Source organism: Python bivittatus, unplaced genomic scaffold (genome assembly GCF_059951505.1).
Source record: "Python bivittatus isolate LINGU-HERP-01145 unplaced genomic scaffold, Pbiv_v1 ctg000610_np1212, whole genome shotgun sequence".
NCBI classification, from domain to species: Eukaryota; Metazoa; Chordata; class Lepidosauria; order Squamata; family Pythonidae; genus Python; species Python bivittatus.
In genome coordinates, this window is record NW_028277088.1 from 30,750,604 (window position 1) to 30,773,917 (window position 23,314).

The following is a 23,314-nucleotide window of genomic DNA, read 5'->3' on the forward strand; positions in this document are numbered from 1 at the left end:
ACACTGGCCATTTGAATATGACATGCCAGTTCTCTCCAGGACAAAGGTGTGACCACTCTAAGGATCCAAGTCAGATACTACAGCTACTTGCATTGTTGCCATGAAGAATAGGTTAGCCTAATTCCATGAAATCCACAGGTTCTGACTGTGGATTTTCACTGGCAGAGATTCTCCAAAACCAAGTCTGGTGAAAGTATCTCTCTGTAATGTTTGGAGGTTCCTATTTGTTGTATGTGTATAACACACTAAATTATAAATCATGGTTAGCAGACCACAGAGGTTCAGCCAAAATCAAACATGCCACATTATTTGTTTGTTCATTCAATTTATATGATCACTCACTGACCAGATGACTCAGGGTGGTTAACAAGGGTTCAAAACATCAAATACAAAGGAAAAATAATAAAACAATAAAACAAAATAAAATATACTATGCTGGGGGCCATTATGTCCTAGTAAGTTGTATGATACCAGACCATCATGTTATTTTATGTACTGAATTTATTAAACTTATCATAGCATCACCTACTAACTCTCTTGGTAGTTCACAATAGGAATGTAAATCAAATTTAAAATCAACTCTATTAAAATAGGCAATAAACAACACAATTAAAATCATCAGTTAAAACTTCATTAAAGGGGTGTGTTTCAGGAGCTTTTCATAAGCCAATTAAGAAGTCAATCCTCTTAAATCAGAAGGCAATACTTCCTAAAAATATGGGTATGGTTTATTATTATGTATGTCAGACACTGCAGGTTCTCTTGATATCAGTTTGTTTATACTATGATAATAAATACATACAGAGTGAATTGACTATGGGTGAAATACTCTACACTATTAACAAATTCATAGATCATATTAAGTCATGGGGTTAATATTTTTTTCAATACCAAAATTGGTATTGCACTGTAATTTGAAATGTGCGAACTAGGCTTTATAGCTTGTTCAACAAACCATGGCTAAAATAAATCATGCCCTAGCTCAACTTCCCAAATGTGGCGCCCTCCAGATGTGTGAACTTAACTCCCAGCCAGCATGACCATTGTTGAGTATTCTGGAGTTGAAATACACACAACTGGAATGTGTCAATGTTGGGGAAAGCTGCCTTAGTCCATTATATGAACCCAGCCAATCTTATGTGGGCTGCAGTGATATATCTTCTCTACATGTTAATTCTCAGGTAAATTAGCCATGTACACCTAGTAAAATAGATTAGGATGATAACATGTAAACCCTCATTAATTCTTTCCAGATTGACATGGGTTTACATGTTTTATGAACACAGCCACTACAAGATTTGTTACTGATTATGAATGGTAATGGTTGAAGCTCCCTATCTCTCACAGCAAGATTTTTTATTTTTTTGTGAGAGCCAGTCACTCTCTCTCAGCCCTAGGAAGCAGGCAATGGCAAACCACTTCCAACATATTGCCAAGAAAACTGTGGGGACTTGTCCAGGCAGTCGCCAGGAGTCAACAATGACTTGAAGGCACCAAAACAAACAAACAGGGCAATCTGATCTCTCATACAGGTAGAAATCCAAAATAGGTGCAATATTTATGACTGGAGGCTTTTGCCATCAGCCTGCATCTGAGCTTGGCATGATGTTTCCTATTCAGGAGGCTCTATGTGCAGGTTTCTGTTCAATGATCTTAACACTTAGGACTTTTAGAGAGCATTGCACTAAGTACACAAGAATACATTTTTATCTAAGAGATTTCATAAGTAATCAAGATTTCAGGACTATTATTCTGAGAGGATATCTAGCCAACTTTGGGTGATCTTTCAAGTTAAGCAGAATCAGACCTGGCTAGCCTTTGAATGGGGGACTGCAAAAGAATTGCAGTTAGACTGGGAAGATCCAGAAGAAGGTAATGACAAACCACTGAAATACTGAAACCACTGAAATGCATGAGTGTATCTCTGTAGTCACCAAGGATAAGCTGAACTCAGGGGACTTTTTATCCAGAGACAATTGTCTGCTGGCAGTTTTGAATCACTGGACAATTAATTTATATGAGGACTCTTTCCAAAAGTGGCAGCAAAGCACTAACTCACATTCTCCAGAAATTGCTAGAAAATGTGAATATACTCTGTGTTCAACTCTGCCCATCAGAGCATAAGTACATGAACCAATCAAAGGTTGGATTGATTATAATAAATGTCATGATTCCAGGATATTGGATGATGAATTTTATTTCATTTTTTTATTTTATGGTAGTTACAACCCAGCCTAATCCCAAAGGATTCTGAGTGGCATACAACATAAAAAAGAAGAAATCCCAATAATAAATAAATAAATAAGTTCAAATGAATATAAAAAACAAAATACAACTGTTGTATTCTTATAATTGTAGATTGGGCTGAATGATAAACTGACTATAGTTTATTAAACAAGCCTGGTTAACACAATGCAAATCCATATACAGTGGTACCTCGGGTTACGAACGCCTCTGCTAACGAACTTTTCGGGTTACGACCAGCTCCGGCCGCAAAAATTTACCTCGGTTTGCGAACTCCGCCTCGGGTTATGAACCAGATCCGCAGCCATTTTCCCTCCTGTGACACGGTCCGCAGCCATTTTTCCACCCCTGACACGTGGTCCATGGCCATTTTTCCACCCCTGACACGTGGTCGTAGGGAGGGGGATTCTCCCTCCAAGCAATAGCCGTCTCCCTGTCCTCCACGCCAGAACGGATTAACGGTAATTACATTGAACCTTATGGGGAAATTTCCTTCGGGTTGCGACCAATTCGGGGTGCAACCAGAGTCACGGAACAAATTAAATTCGTAAACCGAGGTACCACTGTACCATAATTTGCAAACCACAATGAACTGGGTTCATATAAGGTGCTAAGCCAAACCAAATAAATTTCCTTACAGTATCACTTAGTGTGATGTGCAAATTCAAACAGGATAAGCTGCCCAATATTCAGAAAGGTTTTGCTCATAATTTAGCATCATCTTCAAGTGCAAAACATTTTTAACCTAAAATAATTAATGCCAGCCATTCACCGAGCCAAAAATCTAAAAGCACTCTTGTGGATCCCATTGAAACACAGCTAAACCATTTCCCTGCCTCAGTCTTAGAGCCAACTCTCCTCCTCTACTCTGACTTAGAAAAAGATGCTGTTCACTCTTGAAGTTAACTGATTTTTTTGTGTGTGTAAATCACAATTGTCTGGGTTCATGAAACTAAACAAACCACATAATTGTAAACAAAGATTTATCTGTCTGTCTATATAAATATAAATAGTAGAAATATTTCTAAAATAAATTATAGACAAAGTAACTGGTAAACCTTTCTTGGTTCATACTTTTATTTTATTTGGAAGGAACCCCTTTCATTATTCTTCTCTGTCCCCATGTAAAACCATCAGCTGCTCTTGATGCTGAAGTACTCCAAGTCTATTTAAAGGAACTCTCAATACTTCGCATGAGGCTCACTCCTGTATAAATGTGCATGACTACAGATCATAATAACTTCTTCAAATATAATTGATTTTTAAATAAACCTTTTGGCCAGTTATTCTCCCCAAAAGCTTGTTCTTTTGTCCTGCCCCAAATAATAGATCTCTATGAGTTATTTGAATAAATTATCTGCCATAAAGTAAGTCCACTCTTAATTAATCTAAGAATTCAGATCTGGGCACGGACTTTCGCTGTGCTTCTATTTCCTTCCTCTACGATTTACTATATTTTTTTTAAAAAAACCTGTTCTACATTTACAAACTATGGACTTTCCCGGAGCCTTTCAATAAATACAGTAGGTTCGAAATGTGGTGTCACTCATTCAGCCCTTCAGCCACGCAGACTACAAAGCTTCTTGCACATTTTAAAAAGAAAAAGAAAAGAGGATTAAATCCTAAAGAGGACCATGCTTGCACAAACGGGATGTAAGTTTAAAACAAGTTAGGCAACGGAGCGTCCATAACTTGGCCGAAGAAGACCCGTTCATTCCATTTCCTCTTTTCTGTCTTTCATCAGGCTGTTTCTGGGCTGCTGCTGCCCTCCTGCTGCTGCTCTTTGGGGCCCACGCTTTCCCGATCGGAGATTCCTCCGGGGAAGAGGAATTTGGAGAGGATCCCTCCGCCAGAACGTCGGCAGCCGGGCGCGTCCAGCTGAACACTTGGACAGAGTTAGCTCTCTGGCTGCAAGGCACCGCCGCGAGGTGGAATCAGGAGGTGAGTTCGGGCGCGCAGTAACGAAGCCTGAGCGTAGCTACTTGCAGGGAGCGGGAAGAGAAGCGCGTCCCTTCTGATCTGAGCTCTTGTGACTTTTAAGAAGGGAAAGTCTGCCTCGACCCAGGAGGATGCTCCGTTTCCCGGAGCAGGTACCTGATTGCACCTTTTCCTTTGGAAGGGCCAAGAGTCCTCTTGGTCCCCGTGCTTAGAGGACTTTGAGCCTCACGGCATGATCCGTGCCTGGCGCTCCGGGGTGGGGTTTGTGGTCGTGCTGCTCATCAATCAGAGTCCGATCTTTGCCAAAGTAGTAGGTGGGCTACCTAAAAGGACAGCCTTTATTGCAAACAAGAAAAAGAAAGGCACTCACTCGGAAGGGAAAGTCTTGAGGAGGGACCATCTTCCTCGAACGTTCTTTAAAGTTCTAATAGAAGAGAATATCTGTAGCTCAGGGTTGAGCTGGAGTCCTTGGTGCTCTCTGAGCTTGGTGGTTTGCTTGCAGATATCATGTTATCTAGTCAGGTAATGAAACGTCTGCAAGCAAACCACCAAACTCAGAGAGCACCAAGCACGCCACGTTCTTGAAAGGTCCTTCTGCATCCCCCCACCCCTTGTATGAACTTGAAAGCTTGCACATTATTTTATGGTCTCATCAAAGGATTGTCTTAACATGCTTTTTAGAATACTACACAAATATTGTCATCAAATAGCAATGATTGGTTAAAACATCAGTGAGCCATCTTTAAACATAAATTGGCTTATTATTGAATAAGATTTTATGGATCACTTCCTCAGATGTATCGATCTGAGGCAATGGATTGTGATACAAGTTTGGTTAATCTTTCAAGTAACGCACAATTCTTCGCTGTTTTTGCTACACAAAGCAAACACAGCTCTTTCTGGAAGCAAAAGCTATAAACACTCTTTTTAATAGTTGCAGGATTGTTAGATATAGAGCAGTGCAGTCATTACAAAAGCAAGACTGTCAGTTTGCCCACATAAGAAACCCTAAAAATAGAATTGAATAAACAGTTTTAATATATAAACAAAGGCAATACTGGGAATTTTTTGGGAGAATCAGTCAAGAGGAAGTTAACTTCTGTATTGTTCACTTTTTAGGAATGCATGATTTCACTTTCATTTCTAAAAACATGATTTATTTCTGAGAGCATTTCTAAATTGCTCAGTGTATCAGGTACCCATCCTTTATCAGGGTAGTAGCTTGCTTGTGGATTAGGCAAATTCCTTATATTCCACTGCAGTCCTTTTTTAGTCAAGTTTTCAGTGGCACAGAGAAAGTCTAAGTCACTGGACATTGACCGTACATTGCAATAGCTCCAATACAGTGACTTTAAATGGCTTCCATGTACTTGTGAAAAGGGAGATACCCATCACACTGTTGTAGGTAGTTGTCCTACTGAATGGCAAATTACAGCTCTGGTGAAACATGTGGCCTGCACACGTATTTGTGATGCTGATTATCATTGTGTAGATGAGGCTTTGTACATCCATTGTATTCTTCTCCCTAGTGGTGTGCAACATGTTTCAAAACTGAAATGGTTCCAGCCAGAAGTACCCCATTTTGAGCTCAAAACAGCTGTTCCAGCTCTACAGGAAGTATCTTAATATTCTTCTGACCATACCATTAGTGTTTCAAGCTTATAACACTTGTAGTATGGTCAGAATAGTATTAGAAGCACTTTCAGTAACCTTAGAGCAACCCATTTTAAACTCAAAACAAGTGATGGGGTGATTTGGTTTTTCATCTTCTCCCCCAATCAGTGCTGGTTATTAATTTCTAACTGTACACAGGATCCATGGTTTTTTCCTTTGCAGAAGCTATTTGCATAGCCTATAAGAAATGAGCATAGAGAGAAAAATAAGCATATTAATTAAAATTCTTAAATACCCAGCTTTGTGAAGTTTAAATTAGTGTAAAACATAGCACAAACAAACATTAGCAATTTAAATGGAAAACTATTTCAAATTTCAAACCTTACTGTTTCATTCTTGCAGAGCAGAACATTTCAGACTTTTGCCTGCTGCTAAATGTTGTGAAATGTTTATGTAGCACTATTACTAGACGCACCATCAGACCTCCAGATGTGTAGGGTTTACCATCCCTAAATTTCCTAGTTACCATGGCTAGGGATTCTAGTAACTATAGTTCCAAAAAATCTGGAGGCCACCTGATGTCAGGAGACTAATATAGATTGACTGAAAGAGTCAAAAGGCCATGTAAAAGCATAGTGGACCATTTGCAACCAATTCTATCTTTATGTTTTACAGCTGTGCAAGGAGCAAAATGCATGTAAAGGTACAATGGAAATTATGGTACAAAATAATCTCAACCTTCCAAAGATCGTTAAAGAAGATGGATGCTACCAGCCTGGATTCCAAATGGTAAGTAGAATATTAATGTACACTGGAAATATTTATGCTTTTTGTAATGTGTTTTTAAACACTTTGTATATAAACAGAGCAAAGCTCCTCACATAGACACTTAAAACAAGAACTGCCTTATCCAGCAAGCAGCAGAATAGTAGGGACATGAAAGTATTTTTTTCTCCCTAGAAATTGCAACCAAAATAGATTAAGTAATTAAGTTGATATACCAACTATTTCAGATCCATGTTTGAGGAAGAGAGGGATTTGGATCCTGCAGATCCAAAGCAACCTGATCTGCCCACAACTTGGAGGAAACTTACGGATCTGTTTCTCCAAGACCTGTTTTCTCTCTCTCCTCAGGGTGGAGATGAGTTTTTACCTAAGGCATTATTAATATTTTATAAATTTTATAATATTTAGGTGATTACACTTAGATATAATTGAATGTACTATAAAATGTTATTTAACAATATATTGGAAGCAACAATAACTTTTGTTTTTACTCATTTAGGAAACTTGTCTAAGACGACTTTCAAGTGGCCTCTATGCATTCCAAACATTCTTGGAATATATAGAAGAAACTACACAAAGAAGCGTATCTATATCATCAGGCGCACAACACCTGGCAGACACATTGAAGTCAATGGTAAGCAATATTTACATTTGACCTAGCACAGTTGTTCTGCTGTATAATAGTAGCAGCCATATTTTTATTGATTTATTTATTAAAGCTGAGGAGTTGGGAGTCCTTGACATTTTGATGATACCAATAAGTTCTCCAGGAGTTCCTCAGCATTACCTTCTGAAAATGTCCACCAAGAACTGAAACCATCATAAATGGTGCATCTGTGTCTCACCTCAGCTGGTGATCCAATAGGATACTAACACTGATACTGAAAAATATAAAGGCCTGGCAGAACCAGTAGGGCCACATTTCTTCAGTTCATTCTTAATGTCTGAAATTGGAATGTCATTGTCTAATGTAAGTTCTGGGGAAAAATACATATTACGCTTTGATCAACATGCATGTTACCAGACTAAAGAAAATTATGGGTGTTTTTAATTAACAAATTCTTTCTTAAACCCATTGTTAATCTCTGCTTTGTATGGCTACTATAACAATTAACTAAATCTCTAATGGGCAAATTTGGAATCTAGAATTTTATCACTCTTAAAATGGCTGCCATAGGAATGGTGACCTAATTGCAGTGACAATGGGCAATAGCCAGTCACAAAATAGAGGGGATGAGTGCCCATAGGCATACTGCTGCATTGAGGTATTAATTGGCTTACTTTTTTACTAAATAAGGTGAGTATACCTCAATTAAAATAAATGTAGAGAAAATACAATTACCAAATACCAAAAAGAACCTTCTTTCCTGTAAGTAGTCTATATATTAGATATGCAAAACACTCTTGCACAAAAAAGAAAACTTTTGTTCCTTCTTCCCTTCCTTTAACAGATGAACAATCCTGAGATTGTGAGCATGCCATCTCCTGACACTCAGAAAACCCTTTCTGCAAAGCTAAGAGAACAGAGAGGTTGGAATATGATAGTGGTCAAGCACTTCATTCTTCAAGACTTTACTTTATTTATGGAGACCACTTCAAGGGTTATTCGCTTCCTATGACAAGCCAACTGTAATGTCTGAATGTTTTAAATCAGGCACATCAAATAGCCACCCGTCTGAAACAGATGTCATGACTGTTCTCCTGTGAGAACTTATGTTTTAGACATATACTTTAACTTATTTATGGTATTTAATATATTTATTAAATATTTTAATAATTTTTACTTTCCAGACTTAAGTTAAATTCACTAAATAATGTATGGTTAAATTATATTTTTTATGAGACAATTTGATATATTAAAATACTTTTTAAAAGAAAAAAAAACTTGTGAATTTATAATGGAAGCAAACTTCATCTCCATGCACTGCAACTGCATTGCAGCTCTATACCATTTTCACCTTGAAATTATTCTAAATATTAAGTGCTTTATTCAACATTTGTCATTCCAAAAGTGACATTCAAAAGGGAAAACTTGTAGTCACCAACAATCCAATCTAAATCACCTTTTGCCATATTTGTTTTCATGGAACTAATTAAATAGATATTTCATAGAATGATAGACTCAAGCCAAGATTGCAAACATCCCAGACAAATGGCCATCTAGCCTCTGTTTGAATACATGCAACAAAGAGGGACTCCTCTCTCTCGATGATTGGTTCTACTTTCAAACTGCACTTTTTTGTCCTCTAACATTCTATTAGAATCTGCCTTCCTGCAACTTAAACCCATTATCCCATATCCTTTACTCTGGAACAAGAGAGAAAACTAGCCCTGCCTTTTCCTATGTGACATCCTCTCAAGTATTTGAGGACTGCTATCATATCCCTCCATCACCCCACCATCTTTTCTCAAGACTAAATATATCCAGATCCTTCAATCTCTCTTCATAGGTCATATAGTCCCCTGCTCATTTTCACTACTATTAACAGAATATGTTCCAAGACTGAATCTGTCTCAGGATGTGGTGCTCAGTACTGGACACAGCACACTATTCTGCCCAATACAAAATAAAATGGAATGATTACTTCTTGTGATCTGCAGTTATACTTCTGTTGATGCAGCCTAAAACTGCGCTTCTCTTTCTTACAGCCACATCACATTCCTGGCTTGTATAGGTTTGCAATCAATTACTTTTCCAACTTCTTTTTCACAAGTAGCATTATCAAGCCAGGCACCCCCCCCCCACCTGTGCATTTGACTTATCTAAGTCAAGACTGCACTTATCTGGGTTAAATTCCTGTTACTTTTAGCCCATTTCTCCAAACTATTGCATTCACTACAAATGTTATTTCTCTCCCTTGGATAATAGCTATCCTATCCAATTTTATGTAATCTGTAAGTTGCAGAAGGTAAGCTCTTAAAAGCTATTTGTTTTTTAGTTATTTTTTAGCTATACAGCAATAGTCTCTGGCTCTAACATCTCCAGGCCTCTTCGCTGCTTCTAGCTTCAGCACTGCCACTGCTTTACTAGCCACCAAACAGCTGATCAGTGTGCCAGGTATTCCTGTGTGGCCTGCAATTATTTTTAATTTATCAGTGTGGCCCTTTCTCCTCTATAGGTTGTGCAGGCCTGGCCTACTCTAATGCTGGGTAGGGGGAAAAAACCAGAAAAAAATAGCTTTTCTTGCAATACTTTTAATTATTTAGAATTATGCTACATCTTCCAATATTCTAGAAAATCAGAAGTTACTCCTGACCTTTTAGATAGTAAATTTGCCAAGGATTCTGTTGGGATTCTTGAATTAGTTCAGTGGACTTGTCAGCATTAATTAAATTAATTATATTAGTATGAAATATAATATACAGCACTTTTTTCCCTCTGGTATTAAAAATAAGACCTTGCCCAACTCAAGTTGAGAAGGAAATTAACATTTCATATTCTAATTATTATAAAGGCAAGACTTAATTAATCAAATCAGTCAGTGACTGTGGCAGCTGACAAATCAAATAAATAAACCCATCCATCTTGAAGCGCTGATAAAAGTGACACTACGTGTCATATTCTGAAAAAACACCAGATTGCCTCATTAAAAATTTTAAATCTAAATCTTTATTCCAGTAGAAGTAACAAAGTGTGCCAAATACATTAGACTAACAGAAATGTCATTTACATGTTATCAGGTGAATAGCTGGCCAGTAGCATTGCATAAATGTCCTTCGATCTCTGGAATGTACTCATCTTCAAAGGCATACTCTCAAAATACATTAATTAATTCCTTCATCCCCAAAGCAGACTAAGAGAAGGGAAAAAAAAAGAACAAAATTGGTCACTGAGGTTGACACAGCTTAAATAATTAAATACTACGTCTAGCAACTTAATCACTGTAGCATAATGCTCTGAATGTCTATTTAGAAGTAACCTCAACTGAATTCATTTTCTGTTTCAAAATGGTGGGAATACACTCATCAAACCTTTATTACACTCTAAGCCTGACAGCACAACAATAAAATACATAAACCTGTAATTATTATTAATAAAAGTGTAAAAAAGTATATTTATGGTTTTAATGTTTTTGTAAGTCGCCCAAAGTCCCCCATTGGGGGGAGATGGACGGGGGAGAAATTTGATAAAATAAAATAAATAAATAAAAAAAGACATAAAATGCAACAAAATACAATAAAAATCTGTTTCAGAATGGTGGGAATACACATTGATTTTCAGCAAGCACAGGCAATGGTGCTCCTGGGCCTGTAAAAATAAGGTTTGGGAATTGTTTGGAAGTTGTATGTGCTCCGTGGCTATGCACTGCCCAATCCTGATATAAATACCGGTATAACAGAGCCTGGTTATTATTACAGAAATGCAACTTGTTCATTTTCAACAATACTCCAGCATGTAATCACAGCTGAAGAACAGCTGTCCATGGATACCTGTGAATCAATGGCTGAGATGAAATCTGCATTTAGAATGATCAATCTGCAGCAGATAGGGATATTTCATCTGCTGTTATTTTTTCCTGGTGTCTAATATAGACAAGAAATACCAGGATTTAGCCACTTTTTACTAATATTGTGTGTATCTCAAGGAACACCATATTCCATAATGCATTCTAGAGATTTTTTTTTTAGTTTCTATGATTGCTTATTCCAGAATGAAATGAAATTATTACAGTACATCCACTTGCCAGATTATGAGTTTTGACGTTAGGATTACAGGGCAATTGGTCATGTAAAGTGAACTAAAAACATTAGAGTTGGTTTGGTGTACATTTTCAGACTAAATCTAGATCTGCTCTACTGTAAGTAAACTGCATTGAACATAGTGGAATTTACTTTTGAGTAAACACAAGAATGCACTATCAGCATTCAGCCCAATTTCTTTCTAGATACTTAGATACTCCTCAAAACATTGAAAACTAAAATCACATCAAAATTATTTTTTCTGCCCATAAGCTGGTTGCACATGTGGAGATTCCAAGACTTAAGAAATCACTTTTAACAGTTTCCATGCTTACCTTTATTTTCTTTTGCTTATTACAACAGTGAGACTTCAAATATATTATAAACTATAAATTTATGATAACCATTATTTTTGAAACAGAATGCCAAATATTCTTTAAACATGCTGAACTCATGCTTCAGTACTCAGTTTAAAGAAATACAAATTCACAAAAATTATAACTCCAAGCTCCAAAAGGGAAACAATTATGACTATGTTAATATTAATCCAGAAAAAAGCTTCATTTAAATTAATGATTCAATTCAGTCATTGTTCATTTAGAGAAAAAAAATTACATGTCTGTTTAATCATTTTGAGACTTTATATTTGAGGTAAGATTAATGCTCCATAGAAATATTCATTTCAAATTTAACAGATCATATACAGTATATTTAAAATCTTATACAGATATGACAAAATGTAAAATTGAATAAACTAGCACATGCAGGTTTATTTTAAACAGATAAATGAGAAAAACATAACTTAATTACAAAATCCTTAAACATTAGACCATAGGCCATACTAAATGCCAAAGAAGAATATTCTTTTATATGTTGGTGACAATGCACCTCACATTAGTAGCTTTACAATGTAATGCTTTCTATCTTAAGTAGTGTTGTCAAATACTTTTATGTGAACTACACCATCTTCTTCTAAACACTCCAATATAGGGGAAAAAAATCAACTGCTTTTATTCTGAAAATCTACAAGTTATTTGGTTGTAATCTAGTTTTACACAGACTTTATTCTGGGAGGTGGGGTTGTTGTATAATCTCCCTGAACTTTTCCTGCAATTCTATAATCTACCCTTTAAAAAGAATTCATAATATACGATTAATAATCATGAGTATGCCTTATATTAATAATTTTTAAAAATCAGCCGTTGGTCTTTAGCTAATAGCTGCATGTAATTTGTCTTGTATGATTCAGGAATACAGGGTTTTAAGTTTGTTTATTTTTATTTATCCAATTTAGATGCCACTGCCTCCAGACTGACTCTGGGTGGCTCACAGTATAAGAACAGTAGCAAAAAAGACAAAACAAAACCAGTCTACCTAGAAAACAATAAACAAGATGGCCAACAACACAGAAACATGTATCACAGAACCAGCAAGGGGCTCTAGCCACCCTAGCCCAGAGCCTGGGAGAAGAGCCAGGTCTTCAATGGCCTCCAGAATGCCATCAGGATGGGAGCCCCTCAGATTTCAGGGGGACCCTCATTCCAAAGGGCAGGTGCCACAACAGAACTTCCCATAATTTGAAGTTAACAAAATTTTATAGAATTTCACATAACCAAACATACCAGAACTTCACATAATAATAATCCAGGAATAATATATATTGCAACCTGCAGTATTTCCCCCCCAATAGTGGTATTAAAAACTGAATACATACCTCAGAAGAGTTGGCTCAGGCATTCCAGGATCTGCACCTCTCTTAAAACCTATTTATAATAAAACAGATGTCAATCTTATGAAGACAGAAACTTTATTTCAGTCATTGACCAATAAAAGTATATTCTATAAAATAAACAAAGCAAAATTATCCCCTGACATCAATCACTGTTAGCAACCATTTGTGGGTGAAGCTTACACATAACATGGCAGAATTTTGCTACTTTTAAGGAAATACATTTATGTTGGTTGTTTAACAGGTAATACAAATAAGAATTATCAGAGTGCCCTGGAAATCTATATAAAAGGGGGGGTAATAAACTGGTGGCGAATATCCCTGTAGAACTTAGAATGCAAAAGAACATGGGCTGTGGTTTAATTTTATGAAAATATATTACTCTTCCGTTACATAATAGGAAAATATATATTGGTTGGTTAATTAATTAACTACATGTATTATACTGAATGCTTTAATGTCTTGTACCTTTTCCACCTTCTGTGGATTGGATTCACATAATGGATTTAATAACATAATTTAATTTAAATTTAAACAATGTAACAATAAAGTAATAAGTATTATTCATTTTACTTTTAATATTAATACATATATTAAATAATATTTATTATTAATAATATTATTAATAAATAATTAAACAACATGGTTTCACTAAGTCAGGGTATGTTCAGTACTATGAATTACGTATGCTATATGGAACCAGCCAACTGAAAAAAACAAAATCAGAATCACAAAACATGGTTTGTGAACTACAACAGCTGGGTTTGTATGTTTCTCAGACAAAACCAAACACAAGCATTGTGCCTCACTGTGTTGCACGAATCCCCCTATTATATGCTTAGCAACACATATCTATCTATCTGGGAAGGAAGAATACTGAAGGACCCCTGATACCCAGTTGATCTATTTCTTGGCATTATATCTACAGTATTACCACCAACAGATTCTACTTTTGCTAATAAATAGGATTTTATTTACAATTGAGCAGAAGCAAAACAGAACTGTCTAAGCATTAGCAAGCTAAGCCTATTCACTTAGTGATACTTATGCAAGAAGCAGACTTACAGTTGAACAGATGTACTGCCCAACAAAATAAAAATACTTTATCCTCACATTTGATAACTTTGAAATATTCTAGTAAAGAGCTACAACAGATTATCTTTTTCACAGCCCAAATTAAAAGGGAGTCTTTCATGAACAATTAACAAAAATATTTTCACTCATTAGTCATATGAAAATTTAGGGGAATGGAAGGAATATTTTAGATGAATTCATCTGGGAAATATCAATAAAGAACCCTCTATAATTCTGTATCCAGATTCAATAACACAGTAGCTTCAAAGTATACTGTAAAACTCCTGCTACTCAAAATAGAAGAATACACCTAATGTTTAACAAATATGAATCATAATTTCATTATACAAATGTACATTTAAATTAGCTATGCAATCATTAGGGGGCAAACACTCATTCACTGTTCCTTTTGTCTTGATCTTCTCTCCCTCCTGATTCCCACTATTATACACTTATCACATAAAAGCAGGTATAAGCTTAATTTACATGTAAATTATACGACTTCAGTATCTGAGAAAAGCAGCTGTAGAAGTACTAAATATAGATTAGGCTTTCAGTTTTCCTTTGAAAAAATGGAATGTTTATTAGGGCAAAAAGACTCTATAGGATATGTCATCTCAGAAATTATTCTATATTCAATACATATAAATAGATCATGCTCTCAGAAGGTCAAAGGATAAGAAGACAAGATACTAACCTCTAGGCATTTGGTTTTCTTAAACCAGTAATGATAAAGTCTCCCTCAAAGAACTTCAACTCCTGTGACAACATGGACAAACCCAGGCTACTTTCTTGGCAACAAGGCAGAAATGATTTGTACCTGCCTTCTTCTAAGATGCTTTTTGACTTAGCAGTTGTTGGCATTGATTCTCCTATTCAAGTACCAACCAGACCCTACCCTGCTTAACCTCTGAGATTGGACAAGGTCAGCCAGGTGCTGCACTTGCTGAATACCAAAAAAAAAAAAAAAAAGCTGCTTATGAACATCAAAGACTGAAGCAAAATGGCTCCCTTTAAGCATGATCAAGATTTAAAGCACTCTTTTTGATCACCTATTAAAAACCCTAATCCTCATTCTGCCCTGAATTGGGACCACTTTTGAGTCCTGACTCTACCTACTTTTGGAGTATGGCCTTCAATCTGCTGTGTAAAACCCAGTATGCCTCAGTCCAATAAAAGTTATGCGACCATGCCCTAAGAAGAAGGGTAAGTCACAGGAAAAGATAATTCTTGCCCCAATCAATGTGGCAAGATAATTATTGTCAATTTTGCTATTTAAATATTAGCAATTTTTTCCAATTGCAAAAATAGTGAAACAATCACTTAAAAAAAAACATTAAAGTTCAGAAGAATTAATTTTGAGTAAACACACATCTTAGCTTAAATTCTTTGGGTGAGTTTACAGAACCTACCAAATCAAATGTGATTTTTTGTTGCTATCGTTCATAGCTTAGGATGCTGTATGCACGCAGCCATTACCATTACTGAATTATTTATTTATTTAAGAAATTTATACGCCTTTGAATATTGTATGAACTTAGATTGACTTATTACCATCAGATACAGTCGATCCTCATTATTCGCAGATTCTGTATTTACGAATTCGCCTACTCACTAAATGTATTTGCAACCCCAAAATCAATACTTGCAGTGCTTTCAGCCATTTGCAGACATGTTCAGAGCACAAAAAATCTGAGTCACCTGATGAGCATGTTCCCAGCTAAGGGCAAACTAGGCGATGCTCCGCCTTGTTTCAGCTCTCATACTGTAAACAAGTGTGCTATATTCCCCCTAGGAACAATGGTTCAGTGTTTGCTAATTCAGTGTTTGTGGCAACTTTAGAGAATATAACTACCACGAATAACAAGAATTGACTGTAGTTGGGAACTGGAAGCAATATCAAATTAGAACAGCAAATGGTAGTGTTCTGTAACCATTTGCAGACTACCTTGCACAGATAAGCTTTGGTTCTTCAATAACTGTGTTATCTAGGTGGATCAGTGAATGAAGACACAAATTGACAGTACAAGTCCATATTCCCTTATGGTATATTTCATGTACATAGTTATGTTTCATATATGGGCAACAGCAGGAAAAGCCAACTCTTTTGCTTTGTCTTACCATCATTTGTTCATCATTCATCCTCAACTCCTCTCTCTCACTCATATCTCTGCAAGTCTTTCATTCAGATGTTTTGTTTGGCTGGATTCAGTCATACACAAGGCTGCAGCTTATTGAATACACTATTGGTTTCACAAAACTACATTACAGTATAGCTTAGTATATTATGTGAACCCAGTCACAGCTTGTGAAACAATATTCCTCCAAAACAGAGGACAAGCCACAGAGATTAGGGCCTAAAGTGATGTCCAAAAGATGCCACTCTATCTTCCACACTGTTATTTTTACATGTGTGCAAAAGTTCACCTGATATATATTTCTTCTTGCAGAGTATCTGCAAGGCAACAGATACTTTAGTCCACCAGCTGTCTATCATAATTGTACTCCATTCCACTATTGAGCAATTCCTTGAAAGGTTGTGGGGAGAGCAGTATATGGAAAGGATTACCTCCATGTGCCATCTTTCTCAACAGCTCTCATTCTCAAACAAGCTGAAAACTTTTGTGGAAAATATGTTATTTTACATATATGTGGCATAGACTACATAACACAAATCCTATGAATGATCTGTTGCATATTCCCACCATAATCTTGATCAATATACATTCCATACATGGTAAAAATAAAATATTTAAGTCAATCTGGAATTGTCCAGAGTTGGGAGAGATGTACAAAAGGGGCCACCCAATCTGCATCAAGCTCAAACAAGGTATCTGCTCCACAAATACTTATTCTGCTATAACAGGACTTTGTGATGGCACATTTGATTTAAGGCAGGAGATATTTACCCCAAACCATTAATTACTGGAAGCAAAAAGTCAATACAGAAGAGTGTGTTGTACATCCTTTCATTCGTTGACCTATTTTCTTTCTTACAGGGAGACTTCCTATAAAGTGTCATCAACAGGACTCTTCATTTGCTGGACCCTAATTCTGTTGATCATTACGCTGGTCTTTAAGGCGGTTTCCAATAATATTTCAAAAAGAGAATAAACCGAGCTTATTACCATTTAGTTCCTATTCTTCCATACCCAAAAGTTGCCATTCCCCTTTTAAAAGCCTTGTATTTCCTGGAAGGAAACCGGCGGGGTTTCAGCTCTCCGGTAAAATTTGCTCTTGCAAATTTAATTCGAAGCAAGCAGCAAGAACCATCCTCTCGAGCTCAACTCCCCCTTCCCTGCTGAGTCGCACAGGACGGCCACAGAGGCCATCAAGACCCTCCACGGGCAACAGAGGTCTACGCGAGGGGGGGGAAGCGGCGCTCCTTGCCATTTTTGGCAGGCCGCCGCCGCCGCCGCCCGAAGACCGGCTCTCCCCCTCCGCACTAACCTAAATAAAGTACAACAGGGATGAAGCCCCAGCGGATGGCGAACTGGCCACCTTTGAAGAGGTGCTGCAGTCGCTGTTTGGCTTCCTTGCTCAGCTTCGGCATGGCGGCGGCACCTCAGAAGCAGCCGAGCCACGGTGGCGGTGGCTAGAAGGGCCTGATTTTGGCCGGCTGGCGCTACGGCGCATGCGGGGGCCTGCAGGGCGGGGCTCTGCTTTCGTGCTGCGGGGCGCTCTAAGGGTAGTCGGGAGGAGGAAGCGTCGTCAAGGCGGAGGAAGCTGGAGGTATTGAGGTTGCCGATGAAGGCGAGGGGGAAAGGTTGTGGTAATATCGGTTGAGGGCGTGAATAAGGAAGAGTGAAAGTTTCGATAAGTAAAAAGAGTCCCCTCCTATTCGTGTATACGCTCATTTTGTACTCTTACGGGATGAGTGACGCTGCCTCTAACAGTAACTGACAGTAAATGCTCGCGCACTGGGATGGAGTTTCCCCCCTCCCCCCTGCGTATCACTCGTCAATATACGTGACGGACTGACGCGGCTTTCGCTTTTTTCTCTACAGGAAGTATCGTCAAGATACTTCCGATGTCACGCTTGGCGGGTACGAATGCACTTCCTGCTTTGTGCGAGATTTAACACGTGCAACTGACGTTTATGGCTCCTTTGGCCCCTTTTTTGAAAGCTGATCGGCGCATCTCTAGGGCAGCCAGTTTGGGCATGCCTGATTTACAGGCTTTAAAAAAAATCTATCACCGGTCTTCTTTGAGGCAAAATGATTAGGCAAAAGGAATTATTATTATTATTATTATTACTATTACTATCATCATCATCATTATTAAATTTTTATCCCGCCTTTTTATTTATTTTTATATATATACACCGCCTTTATTTATTTATATATATATATATATATATATATATACACACACACACACACACACACACACACACACCATATATATATAAATATATATATATATATATATATATGGTGTGTGTGTGTGTGTATGTGTGTGTGTGTATATATATATATATATATATATATATATATATATATAAAAAAAATGCAAGGCAGCGAACATACCTAATACTCCTGACTCCTATTTTCCCCACAATGAGAACACTGTGAGGTGGGCTGGGCTATGAGAGAGTGAATGCCCCAAAGTCACCCAGCCAACTTTCATGCCTAACACAGGCCTAGAACTCACAGTCTCCTGGTTTCTAGGCCAACACCTTAACCACTACATCAAAGTTTCTGGAAAACCCAAAATGGCACAAATAAAAGCAGTATTTCATTCTTCATCACAATCAGTAAGTGTACAGAAAATTATATTTATTAGACCATCTCTGTGGTAACAATTGCATGTAAACTTTTTATTTTATTTTAGTTTTAGCCTTGCCTCAATAATAATAAGCTAGATTTTGTAATGTCGGAATACTTTTAACTCAGCAGCAGGAAAAGGCCCATAGTTCCAACTCCATTAGATCATGTGAGAAAGGAATTAGTTGCTTCTACATGCTTGGTGTTTTATTTTGGCAGGATGTTATCATTTAGCATGTATTTATATTGTACCTCTTTTGCCTTTTTGCTATTTATTCATCATGTTTTGAGCTCTTGAAGTGATTTACAGCTGGTGCAGAAAGAATGGCCTTTTTTTTTTTGGTTGCCTCAGTACTCTCCTAAAATTGATAAATGTATAAGTGCATTAGCAAGCTATGTGGACAATTCTGAATGCAAAAGTTAGATTCTGAAGGAGTGCGTGCACTCACACACAAATAAACAGGGACTGTAACATGGATTTTTTTCTTGTGTAGGTTCTGCTCAGTGAGTACACAGAGAGGATACTGAAGGAGAAGCATAGGATGGTGATGTACAGCAATCTATTGCACCCCTAGCACCTTGTCTATTGCTTTCCCAACAAAGATGGCCTGATGAAGTTGGCACTTTCTTCCAGGGAATAGGAACTACACAGATAAGTTTGGATGCATAATTTAATAAATTAATCAATAATTAATTATCCTCTATGTTAAAAATATACTTAATAATCTAGCATAAGAAATGGGGTAACAATCAGTAGTGTAGTATGAGGCTTGTGTAGCTTGCTATTCATTTTGGGACAATAACTTGGTGACCCACCCTCCATTCCACTGAATATCGATTGGAGATAGAATTGGAAGGGTGAATCACTTGAACAATTGTGTTTAAATTAACAAATGTCTTGAAGATTGAAGGATCCATAAAACATATAAAACCTGCATGCATGCTAGCAATACTTTGCCTTTCTATTAATGCATGCTATATAGTTCAATTCCAGAGCTTGGTTAATTTGGAAGCTTTTCAAACAACCTCCCACATGACAGCTGTAGCACAAGAAAAAAGTGTGATGCACAAAGAACAAGCAGGCTACCAAAAGATTAAGAATTGCCTTGCTGGAGAATAACATTTAACTACTACGGAAAGGTATTATTTACAGCACAATAGTCCTGGTGTGCACAGTTTCAACACATTCTAACATGAACAGTTTGCAGCATAAATTGCATACTAATTTGAAGAAGGAAGAGAGGAGGAAAAGAAAGGAGGAAAGACAGTGGTATTAATCTGACTTGTTCCATGATAATGTATATGTAGAAATGTCAAGTTGTTTACTGTCTAGTAGTAGTAGCTTAATTTTTGGCATTTGCTAAAAGCAGGGTACACTTAATGTAACAGCTTCTGATGATTGGTTTACTATTTTTGGCTACTTGCATATCTTTTATCTGAAACAAGTCCTGTAAAATCTCCCCTAGAGATTAAAGGGAAAGTGAGTTTGTGTAAAAGATAGTGAATAAAGAAAGATAATCATAGTGACACTGATACCATTTTATTACAATATTAAAATAATAATTGTTAACTTGAAGTTAATCCTTAAAACAAAAATTTGGAATTTTGTTAAGAAAAGATCAGTTTAAGAAATCAGACTCTTAAGGATCATATTTCTATGTAAAAATTTGCCATTGTGCATTAAGATTGCTTATAAAATGCAATTGTGATGTGAGGGTGATCTGGCTGCGACATCTGTTACCCCATTGATCACCGGGGTTGATTCGGCTTATAAAATGCTGATCTTAAACTTTGTTTATTTTCCTGTAGATTCTGTAATAAAGATAAAAGATTTACAACATCATGTCTCACTCCAGGCAAAGGTATATTACACAAATGTTTACTTTTGAAGCATATAAAGTATTTTTATTGTATGTTACCGTAAATGGAATATCTGGCCAAAGATGAAAACTATGAGCTGACTGTGGATATTTCTGTAGAATAGCGTGCACCATATATGATGGCTTAAAGGATTTTCTGAGGCCAGAATGTTAGCTGAAGTAGACGTATATTTGTACCAATGTTTATTGTTAACTTATTTATTTATTTACTGACAATTTCCCTTATAGAAACTTTAGTTGCATAGCTTTGTTAAAAATAAAAAGCATGCTGAATATGCTACTGTATAACAGTTTCTTTAGTAGTTCTTCTACAGTTGAAAAATATGAGGTACTAAGAACGGTTATACATTAAAATCAATATGGGTAGTCCTCACTTAACAGCCCTAATTGGGACTGGAATTTCCATCGCTAAGCAAAGCAGTTATTAGGCAAAACATCATGTGACCGCACTGGCAATGGCAGTTCCACTAGTCCTGGTTATGGTTGTTAGGCGAGGACCTCATGCTTCACCTGCCCTGCTGTGGCCATTGGTTTGGGGATTAAAGATGGGAAAGGTGGTAGTTTACTTCCTCAAATTTCCAGTGCCCAAGTATAAAGCTTTAAAAAAAGCTATACAGATTGTCCAGAAAAAAATTGGCCTTGCTCATGATTTTGCTGTATCACTGGAAGGCTCCTTTTTCTGGCTTGCTGAGGAATGAGTTGTTGTCCCTGATTCAGAAAAAGTTGCCTAGCCCAGAATTTATAGGATAACTGCAAGCAAACTTTTGTTAATGAAATATAATCTAAAAAATGCATGCAGTTATAATTTTATATTACCTTTCAAAATTAAATGGTTTGTGTTTAAGTAAACTATATTGTTCAGCATAGAAAATAACAAATGGACTTGTGAGATGCAGCTCTTAAACTAAAGGAAATTTAATTTGTTTCAGAATTTTGAATGTGGTTTCCTAGGCAGTAAGGTAAACAGATTGATACTTTATGAATACAAAAACAATTAATTGTTTCATTTAATTTAAAGCAATAATTCATTTTGTGCAATATATTGTCCTGAATGTCAGAGCTTACCTAGAATATTCAATTTCTGCAAAACTCATTCATTGCTTGTGATATCCAAATAAAGTCTAGAAAACTGGAAGCTTGGATACTGTTCCTAAACGAAAGTATGTCATAGTAGATTGATCTAATATTTGTTTCTAGAATAATGTCTTAGTGTCTAAATAAAACGTTTTCTTTTAAAGGGCATGGATTAGGAATCTGCACTAATGCCAGGGGAGCATAACTGAAGATTTCATGTAACTGAACAAGCTTCAGCAAATGTAATAGATTCAGCCACAGATGCTTAAATAGTTACTAAGATACTTAGATACTAAGACTACCATATCTGGACTGCAGAAATCTAGACAGCAACAAATAGTTACAGAAAACCTGAATGTGGTTATCCAGATTTTTGTTACCTTACTGGTAACCCTAAGCAAAGCCTTGGTACATCTAGCCTGATTTTTCTGTGATGTTCAAGGATTTCAGATTTTTTTTTCAGCTCTACCCAGAGCCACAATTGAACCTGAGACCATTTACACTCACCAGAAGACGCTAAATATATGCAGCAAAGGCTTGAACATCACCTGCCAGTTTTTGCTGATTTTTTTTTAAACATTACAAATATTAAAGAATTTAATTGTTTTACTATAAATTAATGATCATACTAATGTCCTCACATGTGATCACCAAATCATAAAGATTTAGAGATAGTTCAAGAAGGGGAAGGATAAATCATGGTTCTTAGAAGAAATGATTCTTTGAAACATGTATCTTTTTGTTTTTACTTTGAATTTAATCTTCATTTTGTGTTCTGACTGCAGATATAATTGTTCAGTATGTCCTATGCAATTTGTAACCAGAGATTTATATCACCTAGCTGAATGAAAGAACTCTCTAAAGGTAAAATGGAAGTTGGAGGATATTTATTAAATATATCATATAACAATACTGCCAGTATGTGTCCATATTTTCTTCAAACCTCATCCTTTGTGGATGTCATGAGGATTCTAGTTGAATATTTTCTTCAGTCTGTCTCTATGTTTAGCACTACAGGTTGATTATTATAGCTTCTTATATTTCACAATTGGTTGTAAAATATTTAATAGAACAAATAAATTTCCTGCCCCCTACTTCTTAGGAAATGAAAATTGTCACTCTGCTGCAGCTTATTGAGGCTGTTTGAAAGAAAAATTTGGAGCTGGTCATTGTTTTATGTAACTGTAATTAACATGTGTAATGTGAGCTGCTAAAAGACATCTCTGCATTTTCCATGTGTAGATGGATACATAACTTATTGCTAAAAGTCACATGATCCTTATAACAATATATGAAGTGGGAACACTGGGTATTTGATACCCAGCCCTGATACAGAAGTATTGTTATTGTCAAGCTTCACACCAAATACATAAAAACTTAAGCAAATTGTATTGCACTAATGACTTTTTAAAACCCATGGGTAAAAAAATAAATAAACACAAAAAGATTAGTCCTTCTACTGTGTAACTTGTAATAAGTTCCTTAAATGAGTTCCTTAAACTTATGGAGAGCTTTACTAATTGCTTATT

The 23,314-nt window shown here is 36.5% G+C and overlaps 2 protein-coding genes and 1 long non-coding RNA gene across 3 annotated transcripts; 2 read left to right on the top strand and 1 right to left on the bottom strand.

Annotated features, from left to right (window-relative positions):
* Nucleotides 1-447: 447 nt before the first annotated feature.
* Nucleotides 448-9,950, top strand: IL6 (interleukin 6). The gene is made up of 5 exons (XM_025171602.2): nucleotides 448-455; nucleotides 3,903-4,185; nucleotides 6,472-6,585; nucleotides 7,082-7,216; nucleotides 8,034-9,950. Exons 1-5 carry the CDS (start codon nucleotides 448-450, stop codon nucleotides 8,199-8,201), a joined length of 708 nt encoding a protein of 235 aa, XP_025027370.2. The 3' UTR covers nucleotides 8,202-9,950.
* Nucleotides 9,951-10,169: 219 nt separating this feature from the next.
* TOMM7 (translocase of outer mitochondrial membrane 7) lies at nucleotides 10,170-17,696 on the bottom strand. The gene is made up of 3 exons (XM_007435875.4): nucleotides 17,516-17,696; nucleotides 12,977-13,025; nucleotides 10,170-10,376 (listed from the first exon to the last, which is right to left on the bottom strand). Exons 1-3 carry the CDS (start codon nucleotides 17,616-17,618, stop codon nucleotides 10,361-10,363), a joined length of 168 nt encoding a protein of 55 aa, XP_007435937.1. The 5' UTR covers nucleotides 17,619-17,696; the 3' UTR covers nucleotides 10,170-10,360.
* Nucleotides 17,697-17,715: 19 nt separating this feature from the next.
* Nucleotides 17,716-23,235, top strand: LOC148214589 (uncharacterized). The gene is made up of 2 exons (XR_015797860.1): nucleotides 17,716-17,797; nucleotides 19,326-23,235. It is a non-coding gene; the product is annotated as an uncharacterized LOC148214589 (long non-coding RNA).
* The last annotated feature ends 79 nt before the right edge of the window (nucleotides 23,236-23,314 follow it).